This window comes from Conger conger, chromosome 2 (genome assembly GCF_963514075.1).
Source record: "Conger conger chromosome 2, fConCon1.1, whole genome shotgun sequence".
Taxonomy (NCBI): domain Eukaryota; kingdom Metazoa; phylum Chordata; class Actinopteri; order Anguilliformes; family Congridae; genus Conger; species Conger conger.
This window is the reverse complement of record NC_083761.1, coordinates 94,458-117,567: the sequence shown is the minus strand read 5'-3', so window position 1 is coordinate 117,567 and position 23,110 is coordinate 94,458. Positions and strand designations below refer to the sequence as shown.

At 47.2% G+C, this 23,110-nt stretch overlaps 1 protein-coding gene and 2 long non-coding RNA genes across 8 annotated transcripts in view; 1 reads left to right on the top strand and 2 right to left on the bottom strand.

The window, feature by feature from the left end:
- Positions 1 to 395: 395 nt before the first annotated feature.
- Positions 396 to 1,263, bottom strand: LOC133121996 (uncharacterized). The gene is made up of 3 exons (XR_009708066.1): positions 1,201 to 1,263; positions 681 to 850; positions 396 to 579 (listed from the first exon to the last, which is right to left on the bottom strand). It is a non-coding gene; the product is annotated as an uncharacterized LOC133121996 (long non-coding RNA).
- A 5,049-nt stretch (positions 1,264 to 6,312) lies between these two features.
- LOC133121994 (uncharacterized) lies at positions 6,313 to 7,219 on the bottom strand. The gene is made up of 3 exons (XR_009708063.1): positions 7,076 to 7,219; positions 6,556 to 6,725; positions 6,313 to 6,454 (listed from the first exon to the last, which is right to left on the bottom strand). It is a non-coding gene; the product is annotated as an uncharacterized LOC133121994 (long non-coding RNA).
- An 8,088-nt stretch (positions 7,220 to 15,307) lies between these two features.
- Positions 15,308 to 23,110, top strand: part of pex6 (peroxisomal biogenesis factor 6) — a 23,640-nt gene continuing 15,837 nt past the window's right edge. For all 6 annotated transcript variants that reach the window (XR_009708037.1, XR_009708035.1, XR_009708034.1 and 3 more), the window contains exons 1-9: positions 15,308 to 16,509; positions 16,860 to 17,029; positions 17,139 to 17,222; positions 17,306 to 17,417; positions 20,173 to 20,309; positions 20,515 to 20,626; positions 21,085 to 21,287; positions 21,502 to 21,688; positions 22,581 to 22,657. Coding sequence is in view for 2 of the 6 variants with exons in the window: in XM_061231083.1 (XP_061087067.1) it covers positions 15,316 to 16,509; positions 16,860 to 17,029; positions 17,139 to 17,222; positions 17,306 to 17,417; positions 20,173 to 20,309; positions 20,515 to 20,626; positions 21,085 to 21,287; positions 21,502 to 21,688; positions 22,581 to 22,657 (2,276 nt within the window). In the remaining 4 variants the exon portion in view is untranslated. The remainder of the gene's footprint in view (positions 16,510 to 16,859; positions 17,030 to 17,138; positions 17,223 to 17,305; positions 17,418 to 20,172; positions 20,310 to 20,514; positions 20,627 to 21,084; positions 21,288 to 21,501; positions 21,689 to 22,580; positions 22,658 to 23,110) is intronic.

Sequence of the window (23,110 nt, the reverse complement as noted above, 5' to 3'; positions counted from 1 at the left end):
CCATGTACAGAGAGGTGGTCTGTAACACTCTTACCATGTACAGAGAGGTGGTCTGTAACAATCTTACCATGTACAGAGAGGTGGTCTGTACCACTTTTACCATGTACAGAGAGGTGGTCTGTAACAATCTTACCATGTACAGAGAGGTGGTCTGTAACAATCTTACCATGTACAGAGAGGTGGTCTGTAACAATCTTACCATGTACAGAGAGGTGGTCTGTAACACTCTTACCATGTACAGAGAGGTGGTCTGTAACAATCTTACCATGTACAGACAGGTGTGTTCTGTAACACTCTTACCATGTACAGAGAGGTGTGGTCTTTATCTGCCAGAAACCCAATCGGACCGGAGCCGGTGACCTCTTCAGAGCTGATACACACCTTCTTCACTCTACAGCACAGAATGGGCCACCTGCAAATCACACAGCGTGAAGCATCCTCAGACAAAAGGAATTGGTTAGGGAATAAAGTAGAGATAGTTGTTTGTCATGAGACCTTCTGAATCCCTCTGTGTTGCTGGATAGGACCTCAGGGTGTCCCTCTGTGGGAACACAGAGCACATCTCCCTGCTGCACCAACCTGGAGGGAAAAGGACAAGAGTATGATGAAAATAGAGACACGTCAGGGGGTCGGGGGGTCGGGGGGTCAGGCGCACATTCTGCATTAAGGCTTTCCCTAACCTAGGAGTACGGAAGTGGTCAGAGAGGACACTGTCGAAGACGCCATGGCAGTTGTAGTCCGGAGACACGACCCCCTCCAGGTGGAGCTCTGCGGCGAAAGGCGGAGACGCGGTGCGTGATTGGCTCTCTGAAAGCTGTGTCGCCGGGCGGGGAGGTGGCTCGTTGCGTCTCTGCAGGAAGTCGAGACACAGAGCAATCAGAAACTGCCCTAACTCCCCAGAATTATCTAAATAAATAAAGATAAGAAACCAGTTGAACAGCTCTGCCTTGATTTACATAAAACACTGCTCAAGGAAACATTCAGAGGCTATTATGTTATAATCCTGCTCTTTAACACAAATACAATGAGATTAGAGTAGGAAAATTGATGATTAGAGTCCACTATTTCTTTTAGATCATTTTCTTGATCTGGAAAATAACACAGGCATCGTAAGAGCATGTCTGGGAAGCAACCATAAACAACACCACCATTAAATCAGATTCATTCAGACATAAATTCATGCTTATCCCATAATCTCACCTTTATCTTCACCACACGGCCGCTGACGGGCACAGGCTCTCCCCGGGACAGGTTGAACCACAGCGCAGGCGAGCCTTTCCTTTTGTAAATTGTCTATTTTTTCCGTTAACGCTTTGGATGTTAATTTAACCTCATGTCTTTTCACAAGGTCCGTTTGTAATACCTCTGCACCACACCAGGTTCAGTCTGTTTTACTGAAGGTTCATCACGCCGGTCGGACTCGGCGGTGCGTTCGCCAAGCGCCGCATTTTCGGACATATTTATGTGAAGTCAGTGGCTTATTTAAGTCCACAAATAGTTCATTTCCAGCCACAAAACAACACGTCTTAACGCGCAAAGTTTGTTTTAAGACGGTCGCTAAGAATGCATTGGGTTTGTCACGTGTGCACACAATTTACAATGAATGGCCATTCATGTGTCAGTGCTGCTCATACCCCAACGTTGCTCGTACCCCGGCTTAGAAGGTCTGACGTCCGATGTCTGATGCTTGGTGTCCCGGTGGCTCCAATAGCTCGCTCCGGTGCAGCTCCAGTCAAGCAGGTTGAAGATCGGCGCTGTCAGATGTTCTCCGTCAGGTCGCCTTTGTCCACCACAAACGCCGTTGATTCCCCAATGAAGCAACTGGCTCCGTCTCCGGTGCTCCACACGAAGGAGTTTTGTCCTAATAGCGAGTTTTTGACTTAAGTGTAGTGGCAAAGTCCTTTACCTGCCGCTACTGGCTGCTAACAGGCGTACTTTGTTGAAGACGTGCACTCAAACATAATACTCCAAGACCCCACATGTAGTCAGCCTGCTCATTGACATGCACCCCTTGGTGGCATGGATGACTACATTACATTACATTATTGGCATTTGGCAGACGCTCTTATCCAGAGTGATGTACAACAAAGTGCATACCCATAACCAGGGATAAGTTCGCTGAAAGACCCTAGAGGGAAGTACAATTTCAATTGCTACCTGTACAACAAAGATAAGGACGAGGGCCCTTTTTTTTTTTTTTGGGAGAACAAAGAAACAAACAAACAGAGCAAAAGTGACCAAAATGACTAAAATGCATATGGCTCTTACACCATTCCTCCATTAGCCTGCTGCTATATGCTAATGCCAGTGAGGTTTCCTCCATTAGCCTGCTGCTCTATGCTAATGCCAGTGTGGTTTCATACATTAGCCTGCTGCTATATGCTAATGCCAGTGTGGTTTCCTCCGTTAGTCTGCTGCTATATGCTAACGCCAGTGTGGTTTTCTCCATTAGCCTGCTGCTATATGCTAATGCCAGTGTGGTTTCCTCCATTAGCCTGCTGCTATATCCAGGGACTTATTATCCACAGGGTTCCCTAGTCAAATCCTCAACACAACAGCATTGTCATAATAACATTGTAATTTAAATGTTATTTTTGGGATTCCATAAATACCTCCACTGGACCCGGTAGTGTGAGCCAATATTAACAAAGAGCAGCTAAGCCAGCCAATCAGGTGGCAGACGTGTGTGTGGGTGGGTACCAAACCCTAACCCTGACACCAACCCTAACCCTGACCCTGACCCTGATACCAACCCGAACCCAAACCCTGACCTTGACCCTGACACCAACCCTAAACCCAAACCCAGACCCTGACCCTGACCCTGACCCTGACACCAACCCTAACCCAAACCCTGACCCTGACACCAACCCTAAACCCAAACCGTGAATCAGCAGTATACCTTCATTACCATCTCCCATCATTCCACACACATAGTCACACTGAATCCAACATGAGATTCACACCCCCAGCTTCTTAACTCACCATAAATCCAGAACCCTTCTGTGGGCAGCTTTGCCAGTGTCTAATGCACACAAGTCCCCCAAGAGAAACCCCTGAGAGAGAGAGAGAGAGAAGTAACAGTATGAAGCTTCAGCTGAGCACTAGCAGAGAGCTAGCTGAGAAGATATCTAGATAGCTAGCTTCTGCTTTGAACAGCTGCGACTGCAACTCCCTACTTACTCCCTCCCTAAAACTGCCAGCCTATGCCAGCCAACCGCTACAGCTCATCCAGAACCCTGTTGCCCAACTCAACCTTCAACCTTCAACGCCACGTCCCTGCTACAGTCAGTCTACAGGCAGCCAGGATCAGATTCAGTCCTGACTCCAACACTGCAGCTAACAGGACAGCCCCTCCCTACCTGCTACACATGAGCTCAGCCCCTCCGCTCTGCTGCCACAGGCCAACTTGCTCATCCTGCTAGCCGTGTGAATGTCTTGACTGCAGAGATTCTCCACCCTAGCTCCAGTGATCCAGCTGTGTGAATGGCTCTCTCTGGTCCTGACTGCAGAACTTCTCCACCCTAGCTCCTCAGGGTGGAACAGCTTCCCCATCCCCATAAGAACTGCTCACTCTCTGCCCATCTTCCACTGCAGTCTAAAGACCCATCTCCCATCTCTTCACACTGCACCTTACCTCCATTGCAGGAGTCCCCTAATCCATTATCACTGTCTATCTTTAGCACCTTGTATTTTAAACCATAATCTAGAAATGTTTACTTTGTCTTTCTGTACTGGACTTATGTTTTTGGCCTTACAACCAATCATAAATGAATTGTACCATATCTAATGTGTTTGTATGTTTATTGTATGACCTTGATATGCACTGTTTTGCAGGTCGCTTGGGATGAAAGTGTCTACAAAATAAAATACATTACATTACATTACATTACATTATTGGCATTTGGCAGACGCTCTTATCCAGAGCGACGTACAGTTGATTAGACTAAGCAGGAGACAATCCTCCCCTGGAGCAATGCAGGGTTAAGGGCCTTGCTCAAGGGCCCAACGGCTGTGAGGATCTTATTGTGGCTACACCGGGATTAGAACCACCGACCTTGCGTATCCCAGTCATTTACCCTAACCACTACGCTACAGACCGCCCCTACATGTCGATGTTAGCCAGGCGCTAGCTCACTGCAGTCTGCTTGCAGTGAGCTAGCACGAAGGTGTGTGTGTGTGGAATGTTACCTGTACCAGGTGCATAGTGTGTGTGGAATGTTACCTGTACCAGGTGCATAGTGTGTGTGGAATGTTACCTGTACCAGGTGCTGGTGTAACCTACGACAGGCCACTCTGAGCACTGTGGTTTTCCCGCTCCCCCTGGGGCCTGACAGCAGGAGACTGCACACACCCGGCAGGGCAGCAGAGCTGACAAACACAGCCATATTGGCTGGTATCAAACGGACATTTCAAGTTGCATTAAAAGATTAGATTGTTCATGATAGTCCCACTGAAATGAGAATGAGACAGGACAGCATTTTTTCTGGTGCTGACCTCACACTCGTGTACGGCTGCATGGTGGATGTTAGCAGGTGGATGTTAGTGGATGGATGTTAGCATTAGCGGTGCTAACCTCGTGCTGCTGTACGGCTGCAGGATGGAAGTCAGATACTCAGCCGTGTTGGAGAGCCCAGGGGGAGACAGGCTAGCCCAGAACGACAGTGCTTCATCCAGAGAGGAATGTGGCACCGGGCTGTTCACCGGCTCCCCCTTGAACAGAAGAAATAAAACCACAAAACAAACACTCACACCTAACACACCCAGCTAACATGCTACACATTCACAGCATGTGAATAAGCAGGATGGGGATGAGCTCAGAACAACTGCAGCTTTTACTTCACGTCTCCCTGAATGAGGCACCGTGAGGTAAACTCCCCAAACAACGAGCCAGAACACTCCCCAAACAACCAGCCAGTACACTCCCCAAACAACCAGCCAGTACACTCCTCAAACAACCAGCCAGTACACTCCTCAAACAACCAGCCAGTACACTCCCCAAACAACCAGCCAGTACACTCCCCAAACAACCAGCTAAACAACCAGCCAGTACACTCCCCAAACAACCAGCCAAACAACCAGCCAGTACACTCCCCAAACAACCAGCCAAACAACCAGCCAGTACACTCCCCAAACAACCAGCCAAACAACCAGCCAGTACACTCCCCAAACAACCAGCCAAACAACCAGCCAGTACACTCCTCAAACAACCAGCCAAACAACCAGCCAGTACACTCCCCAAACAACAAGCCAGTACACTCCTCAAACAACCAGCCAAACAACCAGCCAGTACACTCCCCAAACAACCAGCCAGTACACTCCCCAAACAACCAGCCAGTACACTCCTCAAACGACCAGCCAGTACACTCCTCAAACGACCAGCCAGTACACTCCCCAAACAACATATATCACATCAGCTAAATTAGCCATCAGTTTGACAAAATAAAGTAAACCAATGAAATGCTTTTTTCCACAATGCTATACATGTTACGCATTGTCAGCTGTCACAACATAAACTGTACCAATCCCCACCCCCACACTCACAGCAGTGCACTATGGGTAATGGGACATTAATCGCTGGCACCCAAGAAGGCGACTGATAGAGAACCGTTCGATGTACAAAGAGGTGGCCTGTAACACTCTTACCATGTACAGAGAGGTGGTCTGTAACACTGTTACCATGTACAGAGAGGTGGTCTGTAACAATCTTACCATGTACAGAGAGGTGGTCTGTAACACTCTTACCATGTACAGAGAGGTGGTCTGTACCACTTTTACCATGTACAGAGAGGTGGTCTGTAACAATCTTACCATGTACAGAGAGGTGGTCTGTAACAATCTTACCATGTACAGAGAGGTGGTCTGTAACAATCTTACCATGTACAGAGAGGTGGTCTGTAACACTCTTACCATGTACAGAGAGGTGGTCTGTAACAATCTCACCATGTACAGAGAGGTGGTCTGTAACAATCTTACCATGTACAGAGAGGTGGTCTGTACCACTTTTACCATGTACAGACAGGTGTGTTCTGTAACACTCTTACCATGTACAGAGAGGTGGTCTGTAACAATCTTACCATGTACAGAGAGGTGGTCTGTAACACTCTTACCATGTACAGAGAGGTGGTCTGTAACAATCTTACCATGTACAGACAGGTGTGTTCTGTAACACTCTTACCATGTACAGAGAGGTGTGGTCTTTATCTGCCAGAAACCCAATCGGACCGGAGCCGGTGACCTCTTCAGAGCTGATACACACCTTCTTCACTCTACAGCACAGAATGGGCCACCTGCAAATCACACAGCGTGAAGCATCCTCAGACAAAAGGAATTGGTTAGGGAATAAAGTAGAGATAGTTGTTTGTCATGAGACCTTCTGAATCCCTCTGTGTTGCTGGATAGGACCTCAGGGTGTCCCTCTGTGGGAACACAGAGCACATCTCCCTGCTGCACCAACCTGGAGGGAAAAGGACAAGAGTATGATGAAAATAGAGACACGTCAGGGGGTCGGGGGGTCGGGGGGTCAGGCGCACATTCTGCATTAAGGCTTTCCCTAACCTAGGAGTACGGAAGTGGTCAGAGAGGACACTGTCGAAGACGCCATGGCAGTTGTAGTCCGGAGACACGACCCCCTCCAGGTGGAGCTCTGCGGCGAAAGGCGGAGACGCGGTGCGTGATTGGCTCTCTGAAAGCTGTGTCGCCGGGCGGGGAGGTGGCTCGTTGCGTCTCTGCAGGAAGTCGAGACACAGAGCAATCAGAAACTGCCCTAACTCCCCAGAATTATCTAAATAAATAAAGATAAGAAACCAGTTGAACAGCTCTGCCTTGATTTACATAAAACACTGCTCAAGGAAACATTCAGAGGCTATTATGTTATAATCCTGCTCTTTAACACAAATACAATGAGATTAGAGTAGGAAAATTGATGATTAGAGTCCACTATTTCTTTTAGATCATTTTCTTGATCTGGAAAATAACACAGGCATCGTAAGAGCATGTCTGGGAAGCAACCATAAACAACACCACCATTAAATCAGATTCATTCAGACATAAATTCATGCTTATCCCATAATCTCACCTTTATCTTCACCACACGGCCGCTGACGGGCACAGGCTCTCCCCGGGACAGGTTGAACCACAGCGCAGGCGAGACGTAGCCCACCTGGTCCTGCAGGTCCAGATCTGCACATTTCACAAAGTCTGCCACTACTACGGCGGCGAGGTGAGCACCCCCCCGGCCCCGCGCCCTGTCCCCGTCCGCCGGGCTCTGCGGGACGCAGGCTTTATTTCTGTCAGCCTGGAGGCCTGTCACTGAAACCACAACCCACTCCTGGTTGAACAGGCCCAGTTTGAGCAGTAAATTCTTGCTCATGAAAACTGAACCGTCAAATACAGCAAATGCTCAATTATACAATCACTCAAAGGTACAGAACATTGTTCATTAGGATTTGGCACGTGACGAAGAACTGTGTTCGCTACCAGGAAGTGACACCCACAACAGACACCACACCAGGGGGGTGAGCACGCAGGCCAGAATCTCACTTCAGCACCTTCCAAATAGACCGGAAATTCTAACGCGCACACACACACACACACACACAGATAACTGAGGTGGGTCATAGTCCTATAGTGCACATGAAGATATAGTAACTTTAAAACAAACCTTTCACAACTGAACATTATGTTCGTTAACACTAAGAGGACAGTCATATCCATAACGCTGTTCCCAGGCTGGTAAACTGTGGAATATACCAGGTACCAGCCACCTCGAGACCTTCCTCTCAGTCAGGCTTTAGGACCGGCCGGAAGTGTCCATCTTCTCACTGTCCGGGTCCTAGATGTAGCAGCGAACGTCTCCAATGTTACTCCTTTTGGCCCAAACAGGTATCTGTAACAGGGGATTCATGCTGAGTGAGAACAGTGTCACATACTGGAGCCATTTTAAATCAGTGGACTACAGGGAAATATCATACAAGTCATTTCATAAGATGAGAGTTTAATTTTCATACAACTTAAAAGGAAGATAACCAGGTATGCAAAAATGAATGCGCAAAGACAGGTACCAACTCTCTCCACAGGGGGAGACATTACCCTTCCAATGCTGAGAACGGTTCCACGTTATGCAAAGCCTATCTGCATACGATACAAGTTAATGAGACGAGGTGCTGGTGTAGTACCTCAGCATGTCCACCAGAGGTCAGCATTTTCTTGCACCTTTCACAGCGGAGACACTGCCTGTGCCAGACCCGCCCCAGAGACATAAGCTTCGCGGCTGTACACCACAAACACAACCGTCAGCACAACACGCCAAAAACACGCTAAACACAACCATCAGCACTACACGCCAAAAATACAGCAAACACACAAACATCAGCACTACACGCCAAAAACATGCTAAACACACAACCGTCAGCACAACACGCCAAAAACACGCTAAACACACAACCATCAGCACTACACGTCAAAAACACACCACACACACAACCGTCAGCACAACACGCCAAAAACACGCGAAACACACAACCATCAGCACTACATGCCAAAAACACACCACACACACACAACCATGAGCACTACATGCCAAAAACATGCTAAACACACAGCCGTCAGCACTACACGCCAAAAACACACCACACACATAACCATCAGCACTACACGCCAAAAACATGCTAACCAGGCGAGACCATCTTTACCGACAGAATCACACGAGCTGAACGCTAACCAGACAAGACCATCTTTAACCACAGAATCACACAGGCTGAGCGCTAACCAGGCTGAGCGCTAACCAGACAAGATCATCTTTAACCACAGATGGACCGGTAGCCCCACAGACTGGACCGGGTTTACCTTTGGGTCCGAACAGAGTGGTATAGCAGGGCTTGTGGCAGTATGGCGTACCTTCATGCTGCAGAAAAAAAAAACACAGAATGGAAAAGGCCTTTTACGGTCATTCAGAGGAAATAATGTGTGTGTTGAACATTCCCCACATTCCGCAGTGAGACAGGAGTTAGCATAAGTTAGCGTGATGTGTCTGAAGCACACAGACTCTGGTTTCAGTTGAACATCACATCTAAGGCTACTGTGCAAATGTATGCTCACATGACAAAATGTATCAGAGAAAACTATTCTGGATAAGCTTACCGTGAGGGCGGTTTAATAAGAACACCATTATCAGAGAGAGACACCGATGGCAGAGAGTGCAGGGGCAGGGGATGTTGCCTCAAAAAAACATTCCAGTGCTGTGCACTTCCACCAGCACAGGACGTGAGGGTTTTGGGGCTGATTTATCCAGATATTTCACCTCCACAGCCTGGGAAGAGACTCCAGTTCCCCCTGCTGAAGATTTGCAGTTCCAGGAGGACGTCAGGTGACCCCTGACACCATTTCTGCTGTTAAGTTTGTGTTCTTAAACCCATATATAATATTTACATGACATTATTTTCTTGTAAAATGAAGGAAAGGGTGTTTCACTAGACATCTTATTTAACACCTACCTGACGAGTCCTTATTCAACACCTGTACCTGTGTGTTATTCGCTTAGTGTGGAAATTCAATTCATGTATAAAATATGTGAACTCAAAAATGTTGAGAATGAGATGTGGGAAGGGATTTGCATCCAAAACCACATAAGAGCGTCTGCCAAATGAAATGTAATGAAATGTAATGAAATGTAATGTAATGAAATGTAAATGTAGTGTAAATGTAATGGAGTGTAATGCAGTGTAAATGTAATGTAATGTAGTGTGTGGGAGAAAAATATAATGTAGTACAATGTATCCAGATATGTACAATGCATATCGTTAGAAAACTGCTTAAGACTAAATTGTGCCGGATAACCAGCAAAAATGTAAGGGAGGGGTGAGTGCTCTGCTACAGGAGTACAACGCGTGACGGAAAAGTACTGAAACACTGTATGATTGGCTTTCACCATAATGCATTCACTCGCTCCCTTGGCCCTGTGATCACTGCACATGGGCTATCCTACCACTGCTACGCGGACGATACCCAACTCTTTGTCTCGTTCCCGCTGTCTGATACGCAGGTTTCAGCCCGTATCTCTGCTTGCCTGAGGAACATCCAGAGCTGGACGGACAACCACCATCTAAAGCTCAACCCAGGCAAGACTGAAATGATATTCATCCCCGCTAATACCTCTCCTCATCTGGACCTCCATTTCCCTCGGGGATACCACACTCACGCCATCACCCAGTGCAAGGAACCTCAGCATGGTGATGGACGGTGACCCGGTCTTGCAGGTTCTTCCTATACAACATACGGAGAATCCGCCTCTTTCTCACCCCCTACTCGATCCAGCTCCTGGTCCAAGCGATGGTTCTATCCCGCCTGGACTACTGCAATTCCCTCTTGGCTGGCCTCCCAGCGTCCACCATCAGACCCCTCCAACTTATCCAGAATGCAGCAGCTCGTCTGGTCTTCAACCTTCCCAAATACTCACACGTCACCCCCCTGCTTACTTCCCTCCACTGGCTGCCTGTCATGGTTCGCATCAAATTCAAAACATTGGTCTTCCCCAGCTTATCTACAAAAACTCATCAGACCCTACACACCTGCTAGACCTCTTCGTTTAGCCTCCACAGGCCGCTTGGCACCTCCCCCTCTCCGAACCTCCTCCTCACGCTCACGACTACTGTCTGTTCTGGCTCCACGGTGGTGGAACAAACTCCCCATTGAGGTCAGAACTGTAGAATCTCTCCCCACCTTCAAGCGCAAACTGAAGACGCACCTCTTCAAGCAGCACCTCTCCCCATCCCTCCCTACCTCCCTGTGAACCTTAATTATTGTCTCTGTGACTTGCTTTGTGTATCGGTATTTTTAGTTGGCTAGGTAAGCAGTGTTTGGATAGTTAACTTTGGTCACTTTTGCTGTTTGTTTCTTTGTTCAAAAAAATTGGCCCTCGTCCTTATCTTTGTTGTACAGGTAGCAGTTGAAATTGTACTTCCCTCTAGGGTCTTTCAGCGAACTTATCCCTGGTTATGGGTATGCACTTTGTTGTACGTCCCTCTGGATAAGAGCGTCTGCCAAATGCCAATAATGTAATGTAATGTAATGTAATGTAATGTGATAACTTAGGATGTGTAATGGTATATGACACCCTGTCTGCTAAAATCCAGAGTGTATTCTCACATTGGTGTGATGTATTCTCCATGCTTTGTTATAGGGTTAATAAAGTTTGTATTATTGAAACTCTCCTTGCTGTGAAAGAACTGGGTTCTTTTAAACGGGAAAGGTTGCTTGCAAGACGTCCCTCCTTGGAATTTCCCCCACAAGTGTAAATGTAATGTAATGTAGTGTAATGTAGTGTAAATGTAATGTAATGTAGTGTAGTGTAATGCAATGTAATGTAATGTAAATGTAGTGGAAATGTAATGTAATGTAATGAAGGTCAGAGCAAATCAAATCCTGTACAGTTAATGCTCAAGTTTGTGCTCAATTTCCACAACATTACAGACAGATTCCTTAGTAGAAGCAGTGATTGAACAGGTCATAAATATGAAGTTAAGGTTAACCCCTTTCCCCAGCGTTACACACCCACTTACTCTAGAACACAGGTGTCAAACTCCAGTCCTAGAGGGCCGCAGTGTCTGCTGGTTTTTGGGATGTTCTCGGCACCTGTGGTTCATTCAAGTCATTGATTGGCTAAAGAATCCACACAAGGCCTTAATTGACAGCTGATTGTAAGGAAATCCCAAAAACCTGCAGACACTGCGGCCCCCTGGGAATTCAGTTTAACAGCCCTGCTACCTCTCTGAGCCCCGTTGCTACGTACAATCGTACTGTTGTAACAGTAACAAAAAAAGAAAAAGAAATTGCACTTATGATGACTATATGTTCAGAACAACACCTCATGTGTATTTTACTAGTTATGGATGTGATGCTTTAACTTGTGGAAGAACCTATGCACTTGTAAATTGCTTTGGATTAAAAGTGTCTGCCAAATGACAAAAATGGAAGTGCAAAATGTAAATGTAAATGTTACAACCGAGCCCCTGTTACAGCTCTGAGCCCCGTTACTGTTACAACCGAGCCCCTGTTACAGCTCTACGTTACTGTTACAACTGACCCCCTTCTACAGCTCTGAGTCGGGACCAGAGTTATGAGGACATCATATACAAATACATGTTCCGATTTCTCGGGCAAATACATTTCCTCACTCTTTCATCAACAAAATGAATTAATTCCGCATGGCATTTACAAAAAATAATAATTCAACCTTTTGTTTTTTTTAAATAACCTTCAATTACCAGTTGCGCAACAGCCAATGTGCCGTTGTTAATAATCGGGTACAAAGCGCATCTTGCTTACAGTGAGACTATGATTAACGGTTTCCCACCACGCAAACCGTGATCAGTAACACATTCTAATCTTACTTACAGTGAGACTATGATTAACGGTTTCCCACTGCGCAAACCGTAATCAGGAACACATTCTAATCTTACTTACAGTGAGACTATGATTAACGGTTTCCCACCACGCAAACCGTAATCAGGAACACATTCTAATCTTACTTACAGTGAGACTATGATTAACGGTTTCCCACCGCGCAAACCATAATCAGGAACACATTCTAATCTTACTTACAGTGAGACTATGATTAACGGTTTCCCACCGCACAAACCGTAATCAGGAACACATTCTAATCTTGCTTACAGTGAGACTATGATTAACGGTTTCCCACCGCACAAACCGTAATCAGGAACACATTCTAATCTTACTTACAGTGAGACTATGATTAACGGTTTCCCACCGCACAAACCGTAATCAGGAACACATTCTAATCTTGCTTACAGTGAGACTATGATTAACGGTTTCCCACCGCACAAACCGTAATCAGGAACACATTCTAATCTTACTTACAGTGAGACTATGATTAACGGTTTCCCACCGCACAAACCGTAATCAGGAACACATTCTAAGATGCTCTCGCGCTTCTCACACTTTCATTCACGCTCCTGCAACAGGAGCAGAGGCCGCTGCATTCCAGCTACGCCACTTACATACAGTTGTGCTCATAAGTTTACATACCCTGGCAGATTTTGTGATTTTTTTTTGGGCCATTTTTCAGAGAATATGAAAGATAATACAAAAACTTTTCTTTCACTCATGGTTAGTGGTTGGGTGAAGCCATTTATTATTAAACAATTGTGTTTGCTCTTTTTAAATCATAATGACAACAGAAACTATCCAAATGACCCTGATCAAAAGTTTACATACCCTGGAGGTTTTGGCCTGATAACATACACACAAATTGACACACACAGGTTTAAATGGCTATTAAAGGTAACCAACCTCACCTGTGATCTGTTTGCTTGTAATCAATGTGTGTGTATAAAAAGTCAGTGAGTTTCTGGGCTCCTGACAGACCCCTGCATGTTTCATCCAGTGCTGCACTGACGTTGCTGGATTCCGAGCCATGGGGAAAGCAAAGTAATTATCAAAGGATCTGCGGGAGAAGGTAGTTGAACTGTATAAAACAGGAAAAGGATATAAAAAGATATCCAAGGAATTGAGAATGCCAATTAGCAGTGTTCAAACTCTAATTAAGAAGTGGAAAATTAGGGATTCTGTTGAAACCAAGCCACGGTCAGGTAGACCAACAAAAATTTCAGCCACAACTGGCAGGAAAATTGTTTGGGATGCAAAGAAAAACCCACAAATAACTTCAGCTGACATACAGGACTCTCTGGAAAAAAAAGTGGTGTGGCTGTTTCAAGATGCACAATAAGGAGGCACTTGAAGAAAAATGGGCTGCATGGTCGAGTCGCCAGAAGAAAGCCATTACTACGCCAATGCCACAAAGCAGCCCGCTTACAATACGCCAAACAGCACAGAGACAAGCCTCAAAACTTCTGGAACAAAGTTATTTGGAGTGATGAGACCAAAATTGAACTTTTTGGCCACAACCATAAACGATACATTTGGAGACGAGGACTATGATGAAAGGGACACCATTCCTACTGTGAAACATGGAGGTAGATTGCTGATGTTTTGGGGATGTGTGAGCTACAATGGCACAGGGAACTTGGTCAAAATTGATGGCAAGATGAATGCAGCATGTTATCAGAAAATACTGGAGGAAAATTTGCACTCATCAGCCTGGAAGCTGCGCATGGGTCGTACTTGGACGTTCCAACATGACAATGATCCAAAACACAAGGCCAAGTCGACCTGTCATTGGCTACAGCAGAAAAAAGTGAAGGTTCTGGAGTGGCCATCTCAGTCTCCTGACCTCAATATCATTGAGCCACTTTGGGGAGATCTCAAACGTGCAGTTCATAAAAGACAGCCCGAGAATTTACAGGAACTGGAGGCTTTCTGCCAAGAAGAATGGGCAGCTTTACCATCTGAGAAAATAAAGTGCCTTCGTGAATACAAGACAGTTCACTAGTCAGCTGCTAAACTGCAACCAAAATCCTGATGGAAAGTAAATCCAATGCAAAAACATTCTGCACTTAAATGCTTCTGCTTCTACTTCTGCTTCACTGTCTTTTGATTAAATTAGTGCTGAATAATGTAAATGTAAATTCCGTTGTTTTATTAATAAATGCTTTTACTTTTGCATGTATTGTGTTGGACTCAGATTCTATGAATTGCAATTTGTACAATGGCTGGTGACGGCTAATAACCGCCCATAACTCAGAAGCCAGTTCCGTCTCCTGTTGCTCTCCTGCGCGCGGTACTCTCGCCGTCTCCGGCTGGGATTGCTTTTGTCTCGGGAAAGACACGGGCACACAGCCTGTGTTGATACGCAGGAAATGCGCAGCCTGTCATTAAATATAATTACCGCAGGGCATACTACAATTTGCTTCACTTTGTAGTTTGCCTTTTAGAAATGTATTTGTATTTTAAAGTAATTATATTCTCCATATATATGTTGAAAATGCTTCTACAGATAGCAAGGGCAGATCTCCATTAGAGTCCCCAGCGTTGGCATCAGTTACGCACACTGGTATTAGGTTGTCTGTGGAAGGCTGGACATTGCTGATAAATTCGATATAAATTCAAACTATTTTGAAGTTACTTTTTCGGCGTTCTTATGCTTACGAATGTCTAAAATTATGTATTTAGTATAGAGCGATGTTTTATATGGGACATTAATATATTTGACATGCTGTGTTCACTCAATAAAGCCACTTTATGATCATACATAGTGACTGCAGAAACATCCGCTATCCGCTGTATGCACAAATATTGGGTTATACTGCCCTCTGGCGTATGGCATTATGAACGGCCCAATACTCGATTGCTCGATGCTCCACACCCAAGCCTATGTTTATCGGCGCATGCGGATTCGGCAACATGGCAGCCATGATACAGCTGGTTTGCTTAGACGTGTTTCCGAGTCATATAAACCCTTTACATGTTCTTGTTTCCAAATATCAGTTCAGCCATTTATTTCCCAATATTGGCGAGTCCACCTGCGTGCTTTTGTTGTCGACACAGAGACGGAATTCTCCTTCTAGGGCAGATATTTTGCTCTGTGCGCACCTAACCACAGAAGAAGAGACACCGGAGTGTAGACCAGTCGCAGATTACAGTACGCCTCTGAAGCTTTACACTAGCAAGAATTTCTACCGACATTATGGATTTCCTCTGGACACCGAGGGAACCGTGCGTTTAACATCACCGGTAGGACTGAGTAAAATTGTGATAGGTGCACGAAGCAGGCAAACCTTTAAATGGGCGAGTTCTGATAAGTTCTCAAATGGATTGCTAATACTGGCGTCCTGTCAGAAACAAACACTTTTGGCCAGACAAGGTGACGTCCTGTTGCTGCCCTATCATCCACTGTTCGGAGAAGATGCGGCACAAGTGTACCAGCATCTGTTTGACTTGGTTGTGTTGGAATGCGCGCCTGTCACACAGGGAGTCTTTACGATAAGCACCAGCGTGCTTGTCACAGACTGCAGGGATCTGGCACAGAATCCGAGCGTCCTGGAGCTACCCAACCACGCGCCTATGACCAGGGCTCTAACTACACTGTACGCGTCGGATTTCGCACATTATGCAAATAGCCTCGGTGGTAGTTCTCTGTTAGATAATAAGCAGTTGCTGAATACTGGATTCTCGGCTGTTCTTCAAGCATTGGAATGCAGGATTGATGTGAGAGTTGTTGATATTCCAAGTCTGACCAGGCAAAGGAGAATCAGACCAAAGGTGGATCAGGCGTCTGCAATGGACGCGGACGGTTCAGTTTTCATGAGCAAGAATTTACTGCTCAAACTGGGCCTGTTCAACCAGGAGTGGGTTGTGGTTTCAGTGACAGGCCTCCAGGCTGACAGAAATAAAGCCTGCGTCCCGCAGAGCCCGGCGGACGGGGACGGGGCGCGGGGCCGGGGGGGTGCTCACCTCGCCGCCGTAGTAGTGGCAGACTTTGTGAAATGTGCAGATCTGGACCTGCAGGACCAGGTGGGCTACGTCTCGCCTGCGCTGTGGTTCAACCTGTCCCGGGGAGAGCCTGTGCCCGTCAGCGGCCGTGTGGTGAAGATAAAGGTGAGATTATGGGATAAGCATGAATTTATGTCTGAATGAATCTGATTTAATGGTGGTGTTGTTTATGGTTGCTTCCCAGACATGCTCTTACGATGCCTGTGTTATTTTCCAGATCAAGAAAATGATCTAAAAGAAATAGTGGACTCTAATCATCAATTTTCCTACTCTAATCTCATTGTATTTGTGTTAAAGAGCAGGATTATAACATAATAGCCTCTGAATGTTTCCTTGAGCAGTGTTTTATGTAAATCAAGGCAGAGCTGTTCAACTGGTTTCTTATCTTTATTTATTTAGATAATTCTGGGGAGTTAGGGCAGTTTCTGATTGCTCTGTGTCTCGACTTCCTGCAGAGACGCAACGAGCCACCTCCCCGCCCGGCGACACAGCTTTCAGAGAGCCAATCACGCACCGCGTCTCCGCCTTTCGCCGCAGAGCTCCACCTGGAGGGGGTCGTGTCTCCGGACTACAACTGCCATGGCGTCTTCGACAGTGTCCTCTCTGACCACTTCCGTACTCCTAGGTTAGGGAAAGCCTTAATGCAGAATGTGCGCCTGACCCCCCGACCCCCCGACCCCCCGACCCCCTGACGTGTCTCTATTTTCATCATACTCTTGTCCTTTTCCCTCCAGGTTGGTGCAGCAGGGAGATGTGCTCTGTGTTCCCACAGAGGGACACCCTGAGGTCCTATCCAGCAACACAGAGGGATTCAGAAGGTCTCATGACAAACAACTATCTCTACTTTATTCCCTAACCAATTCCTTTTGTCTGAGGATGCTTCACGTTGTGTGATTTGCAGGTGGCCCGTTCTGTGCTGTAGAGTGAAGAAGGTGTGTGTCAGCTCTGAAGAGGTCACCGGCTCCGGTCCGATTGGGTTTCTGGCAGATAAAGACCACACCTCTCTGTACATGGTAAGAGTGTTACAGAACACACCTGTCTGTACATGGTAAGATTGTTACAGACCACCTCTCTGTACATGGTAAGAGTGTTACAGACTACCTCTCTGTACATGGTAAGAGTGTTACAGACCACCTCTCTGTACATGGTAAGAGTGTTACAGACCACCTCTTTGTACATGGTAACAGTGTTACAGACCACCTCTCTGTACATGGTAAGAGTGTTACAGACCACCTCTCTGTACATGGTAAGAGTGTTACAGAACACACCTGTCTGTACATGGTAAAAGTGGTACAGACCACCTCTCTGTACATGGTAAGATTGTTACAGACCACCTCTCTGTACATGGTGAGATTGTTACAGACCACCTCTCTGTACATGGAAAGAGTGTTACAGACCACCTCTCTGTACATGGTAAGATTGTTACAGACCACCTCTCTGTACATGGTAAGATTGTTACAGACCACCTCTCTGTACATGGTAAGATTGTTACAGACCACCTCTCTGTACATGGTAAAAGTGGTACAGACCACCTCTCTGTACATGGTAAGAGTGTTACAGACCACCTCTTTGTACATGGTAACAGTGTTACAGACCACCTCTCTGTACATGGTAAGAGTGTTACAGACCACCTCTCTGTACATGGTAAGAGTGTTACAGAACACACCTGTCTGTACATGGTAAAAGTGGTACAGACCACCTCTCTGTACATGGTAAGATTGTTACACACCACCTCTCTGTACATGGTGAGATTGTTACAGACCACCTCTCTGTACATGGTAAGAGTGTTACAGACCACCTCTCTGTACATGGTAAGATTGTTACAGACCACCTCTCTGTACATGGTAAGATTGTTACAGACCACCTCTCTGTACATGGTAAGATTGTTACAGACCACCTCTCTGTACATGGTAAAAGTGGTACAGACCACCTCTCTGTACATGGTAAGATTGTTACAGACCACCTCTCTGTACATGGTAAGATTGTTACAGACCACCTCTCTGTACATGGTAAGATTGTTACAGACCACCTCTCTGTACATGGTAAGATTGTTACAGACCACCTCTCTGTACATGGTAAGAGTGTTACACACCACCTCTCTGTACATGGTAAGAGTGTTACAGACCACCTCTCTGTACATGGTAAGAGTGTTACAGGCCACCTCTTTGTACATCGAACGGTTCTCTATCAGTCGCCTTCTTGGGTGCCAGCGATTAATGTCCCATTACCCATAGTGCACTGCTGTGAGTGTGGGGGTGGGGATTGGTACAGTTTATGTTGTGACAGCTGACAATGCGTAACATGTATAGCATTGTGGAAAAAAGCATTTCATTGGTTTACTTTATTTTGTCAAACTGATGGCTAATTTAGCTGATGTGATATATGTTGTTTGGGGAGTGTACTGGCTGGTCGTTTGAGGAGTGTACTGGCTGGTCGTTTGGGGAGTGTACTGGCTGGTTGTTTGAGGAGTGTACTGGCTGGTTGTTTGGCTGGTCGTTTGAGGAGTTTACTGGCTGGTCGTTTGAGGAGTGTACTGGCTGGTCGTTTGGGGAGTGTACTGGCTGGTCGTTTGGGGAGTGTACTGGCTGGTTGTTTGGGGAGTGTACTGGCTGGTTGTTTGGCTGGTTGTTTGAGGAGTGTACTGGCTGGTTGTTTGAGGAGTGTACTGGCTGGTTGTTTGGGGAGTGTACTGGCTGGTTGTTTGGCTGGTTGTTTGGGGAGTGTACTGGCTGGTTGTTTGGGGAGTGTACTGGCTGGTTGTTTGGCTGGTTGTTTGAGGAGTGTACTGGCTGGTTGTTTGGCTGGTTGTTTGGGGAGTGTACTGGCTGGTTGTTTGGGGAGTGTACTGGCTGGCCGTTTGGGGAGTGTACTGGCTGGTTGTTTGAGGAGTGTACTGGCTGGTTGTTTGGGGAGTGTACTGGCTGGTTGTTTGGCTGGTTGTTTGAGGAGTGTTCTGGCTGGTTGTTCGGGGAGTGTACTGGCTGGTTGTTTGGGGAGTGTACTGGCTGGTTGTTTGGCTGGTTGTTTGGGGAGTGTACTGGCTGGTGTTTGGCTGGTTGTTTGGGGAGTGTACTGGCTGGTTGTTTGGTTGGTTGTTTGGGGAGTGTACTGGCTGGTTGTTTGGGGAGTGTACTGGCTGGTTGTTTGAGGTGTGTACTGGCTGGTTGTTTGAGGAGTGTACTGGCTGGTTGTTTGAGGAGTGTACTGGCTGGTTGTTTGGGGAGTGTACTGGCTGGTTGTTTGAGGAGTGTACTGGCTGGTTGTTTGGGGAGTGTACTGGCTGGTTGTTTGGCTGGTTGTTTGAGGAGTGTTCTGGCTGGTTGTTCGGGGAGTGTACTGGCTGGTTGTTTGGGGAGTGTACTGGCTGGTTGTTTGGCTGGTTGTTTGGGGAGTGTACTGGCTGGTGTTTGGCTGGTTGTTTGGGGAGTGTACTGGCTGGTTGTTTGGTTGGTTGTTTGGGGAGTGTACTGGCTGGTTGTTTGGGGAGTGTACTGGCTGGTTGTTTGAGGTGTGTACTGGCTGGTTGTTTGAGGAGTGTACTGGCTGGTTGTTTGAGGAGTGTACTGGCTGGTTGTTTGGGGAGTGTACTGGCTGGTTGTTTGGGGAGTTTACCTCGCAGTGCCTCATTCAGGGAGACGTGAAGTAAAAGCTGCAGTTGTTCTGAGCTCATCCCCATCCTGCTTATTCACATGCTGTGAATGTGTAGCATGTTAGCTGGGTGTGTTAGGTGTGAGTGTTTGTTTTGTGGTTTTATTTCTTCTGTTCAAGGGGGTGCCGGTGAACAGCCCGGTGCCACATTCCTCTCTGGATGAAGCACTGTCGTTCTGGGCTAGCCTGTCTCCCCCTGGGCTCTCCAACACGGCCGAGCATCTGACTTCCATCCTGCAGCCGTACAGCAGCACGAGGTTAGCGCCGCTAATGCTAACATCCATCCACTAACATCCACCTGCTAACATCCACCATGCAGCCGTACACGATTGTGAGGTCAGCACTAGAAGAAATGCTGTCCTGTCTCGTTCTCATTTCAGTGGGACTATCATGAACAATCTAATCTTTTAATGCAACATGAAATGTCCGTTTGATACCAGCCAATATGGCCGTGTTTCTCAGCTCTGCTGCCCTGCCGGGTGTGTGCAGTCTCCTGCTGTCAGGCCCCAGGGGGAGCGGGAAAACCACAGTGCTCAGAGCGGCCTGTCGCAGGTTACACCAGCACCTGGTACAGGTAACATTCCACACACACTATGCACCTGGTACAGGTAACATTCCACACACATTATGAACCTGGTGCAGGTAACATTCCACACACACTATGCACCTGGTACAGGTAACATTCCACACACACACACCTTCGTGTGTCTGCAGGTGGACTGAGTCTCTGTCTGCGTGTGTCTGGGTGTGTCTGTGTCTGCAGGTGGACTGCGTCTCTGTCTGCATGTGTCTGCAGGTGGACTGAGTCTCTGCACATGTGTCTGCGTGTGGACTGCGTCTCTGTGCGTGTGTCTGCGTGTGTGTCTGCAGGTGGACTGCGTCTCTGCGTGTGTGTCTGCGTGTGTCTGCAGGTGGACTGTGTCTCTGCGTGTGTGTCTGCGTGTGTCTGCAGGTGGACTGCGTCTCTGTGCGTGTGTCTGCGTGTGTCTGCAGCTGGGCTGAGTCTGCGCGTGTGTCTGCGTGTGTCTGCAGGTGGACTGCGTCTCTCTCTGCGCAGACACGCCGGCTGCCTGTGAGGTGAGGTTGCAGACGGCGTTCTCCCGTGCAGCGCGGCTCACGCCCTGCGTGCTGTTGCTTAGGAACCTGCATCTGCTAGGCCAAGTGCAGGGCGGGGCTGAGCCGGACGCCAGAGTGCTGGCTTTCCTGTGCCAGCTCATCAACAGCGCCCCCCAGAGGTGAGCTAATATAGTTCCATCACTTTTCAAATACTTTGTTTATTAACTGTGATGTGCAGATGTATTTGCTACAGTTACGTTATGTATGAATGTATGTTACATGAATGCTGCTCTCGGTGCACTGTTCTGGGAGCTTCTCTTTTGGTTTAATCTGCACACTGCCTAACTACTGACCTTCTCTTTCTCCTCTCATTCTCTCCTCTCTCCTCTGTAGTGTTGCCGTGGTAGCCACAGTGTGTGATCCGCAGGAGCTGTGGCCGGATGTGACGGCAGCGTTTGTCCACCAGGTGGTGATGGAGAGCCCTACAGAGGAGCACAGGAGGGCAATGCTAGCCAGCCTGAGTGCAGGCCTGCCCCTGGGCAAAGCCCTGAGCCTGGGCCGGCTGGCCAAGCAGACTGCAGTGAGCTAGCGCCTGGCTAACATCTACATGTACATTTACATTACATTACATTTTATTATTTTGCAGACACTTTTATCCCAAGCGACCTGCAAAACAGTGCATATCAAGGTCACACAACAGACATCCAAACACATTAGATATGGTACAATTAATTTATGATTGGTTGTAAGGCCAAGAACATAAGTCCAGTACACAAAGACAAAGTAAAAATTTCTGGATTATGGTTTAAAATACAAGGAGCTAAAGATAGACAGTGATAATGGATTAGGGGACTCCTGCAATGGAGGTAAGGTGCAGTGTGAAGAGATGGGAGATGGGTCTTTAGACTGCAGTGGAAGATGGGCAGAGAGTGAGCAGTTCTTATGGGGATGGGGAAGCTGTTCCACCCTGAGGAGCTAGGGTGGAGAAGTTCTGCAGTCAGGACCAGAGAGAGCCATTCACACAGCTGGATCACTGGAGCTAGGGTGGAGAATCTCTGCAGTCAAGACATTCACACGGCTAGCAGGATGAGCAAGTTGGCCTGTGGCAGCAGAGCGGAGGGGCTGAGCTCATGTGTAGCAGGTAGGGAGGGGCTGTCCTGTTAGCTGCAGTGTTGGAGTCAGGACTGAATCTGATCCTGGCTGCCTGTAGACTGACTGTAGCAGGGACGTGGCGTTGAAGGTTGAAGGTTGCGTCAGGCCACAGGGTTCTGGATGAGCTGTAGCGGTTGGCTGGCATAGGCTGGCAGTTTTAGGGAGGGAGTAAGTAGGGAGTTGCAGTCGCAGCTGTTCAAAGCAGAAGCTAGCTATCTAGATATCTTCTCAGCTAGCTCTCTGCTAGTGCTCAGCTAAAGCTTCATACTGTTACTCTCTCTCTCTCTCTCTCTCTCTCTCTCTCTCTCTCTCTCTCTCAGGGGTTTCTCTTGGGGGACTTGTGTGCATTAGTGACACTCGCTGGCAAAGCCGCCCACAGAAGGGTTCTGGATTTATGGTGAGTTAAGAAGCTGGGGGTGTGAATCTCATGTTGGATTCAGTGTGACCGTGTGTGTGGAATGATGGGAGATGGTAATGAAGGTATACTGCTGATTCACGGTTTGGGTTTAGGATTGGTGTCAGGCTCGGGGGTTAGGGTTTGGGTTTAGGGTTGGTGTCAGGGTCAGGGTTAGGGTTTGGGTTTGGGTTAAGGTTGGTGTCAGGGTTAGGGGTTTGGGTTTGGGTTTAGGTTTGGTGTCAGGGTTAGGGTTTGGGTTAGGGTTAGGGTTTAGGGTTGGTGTCAGGGTTAGGGTTTGGGTTTAGGTAAGTAAGAAATCTTTATTTCCCAAGTTGTCCCATATTAGGGCCTCTTGGGAAATAAAAGTTTGCACTGGCCATTCAGGGTACTGAAGCCTTTAAGTAGGAAGAATTTGGTCCCTCTTGTGTCGGTGCTCTATGTGCGTTGATTTAG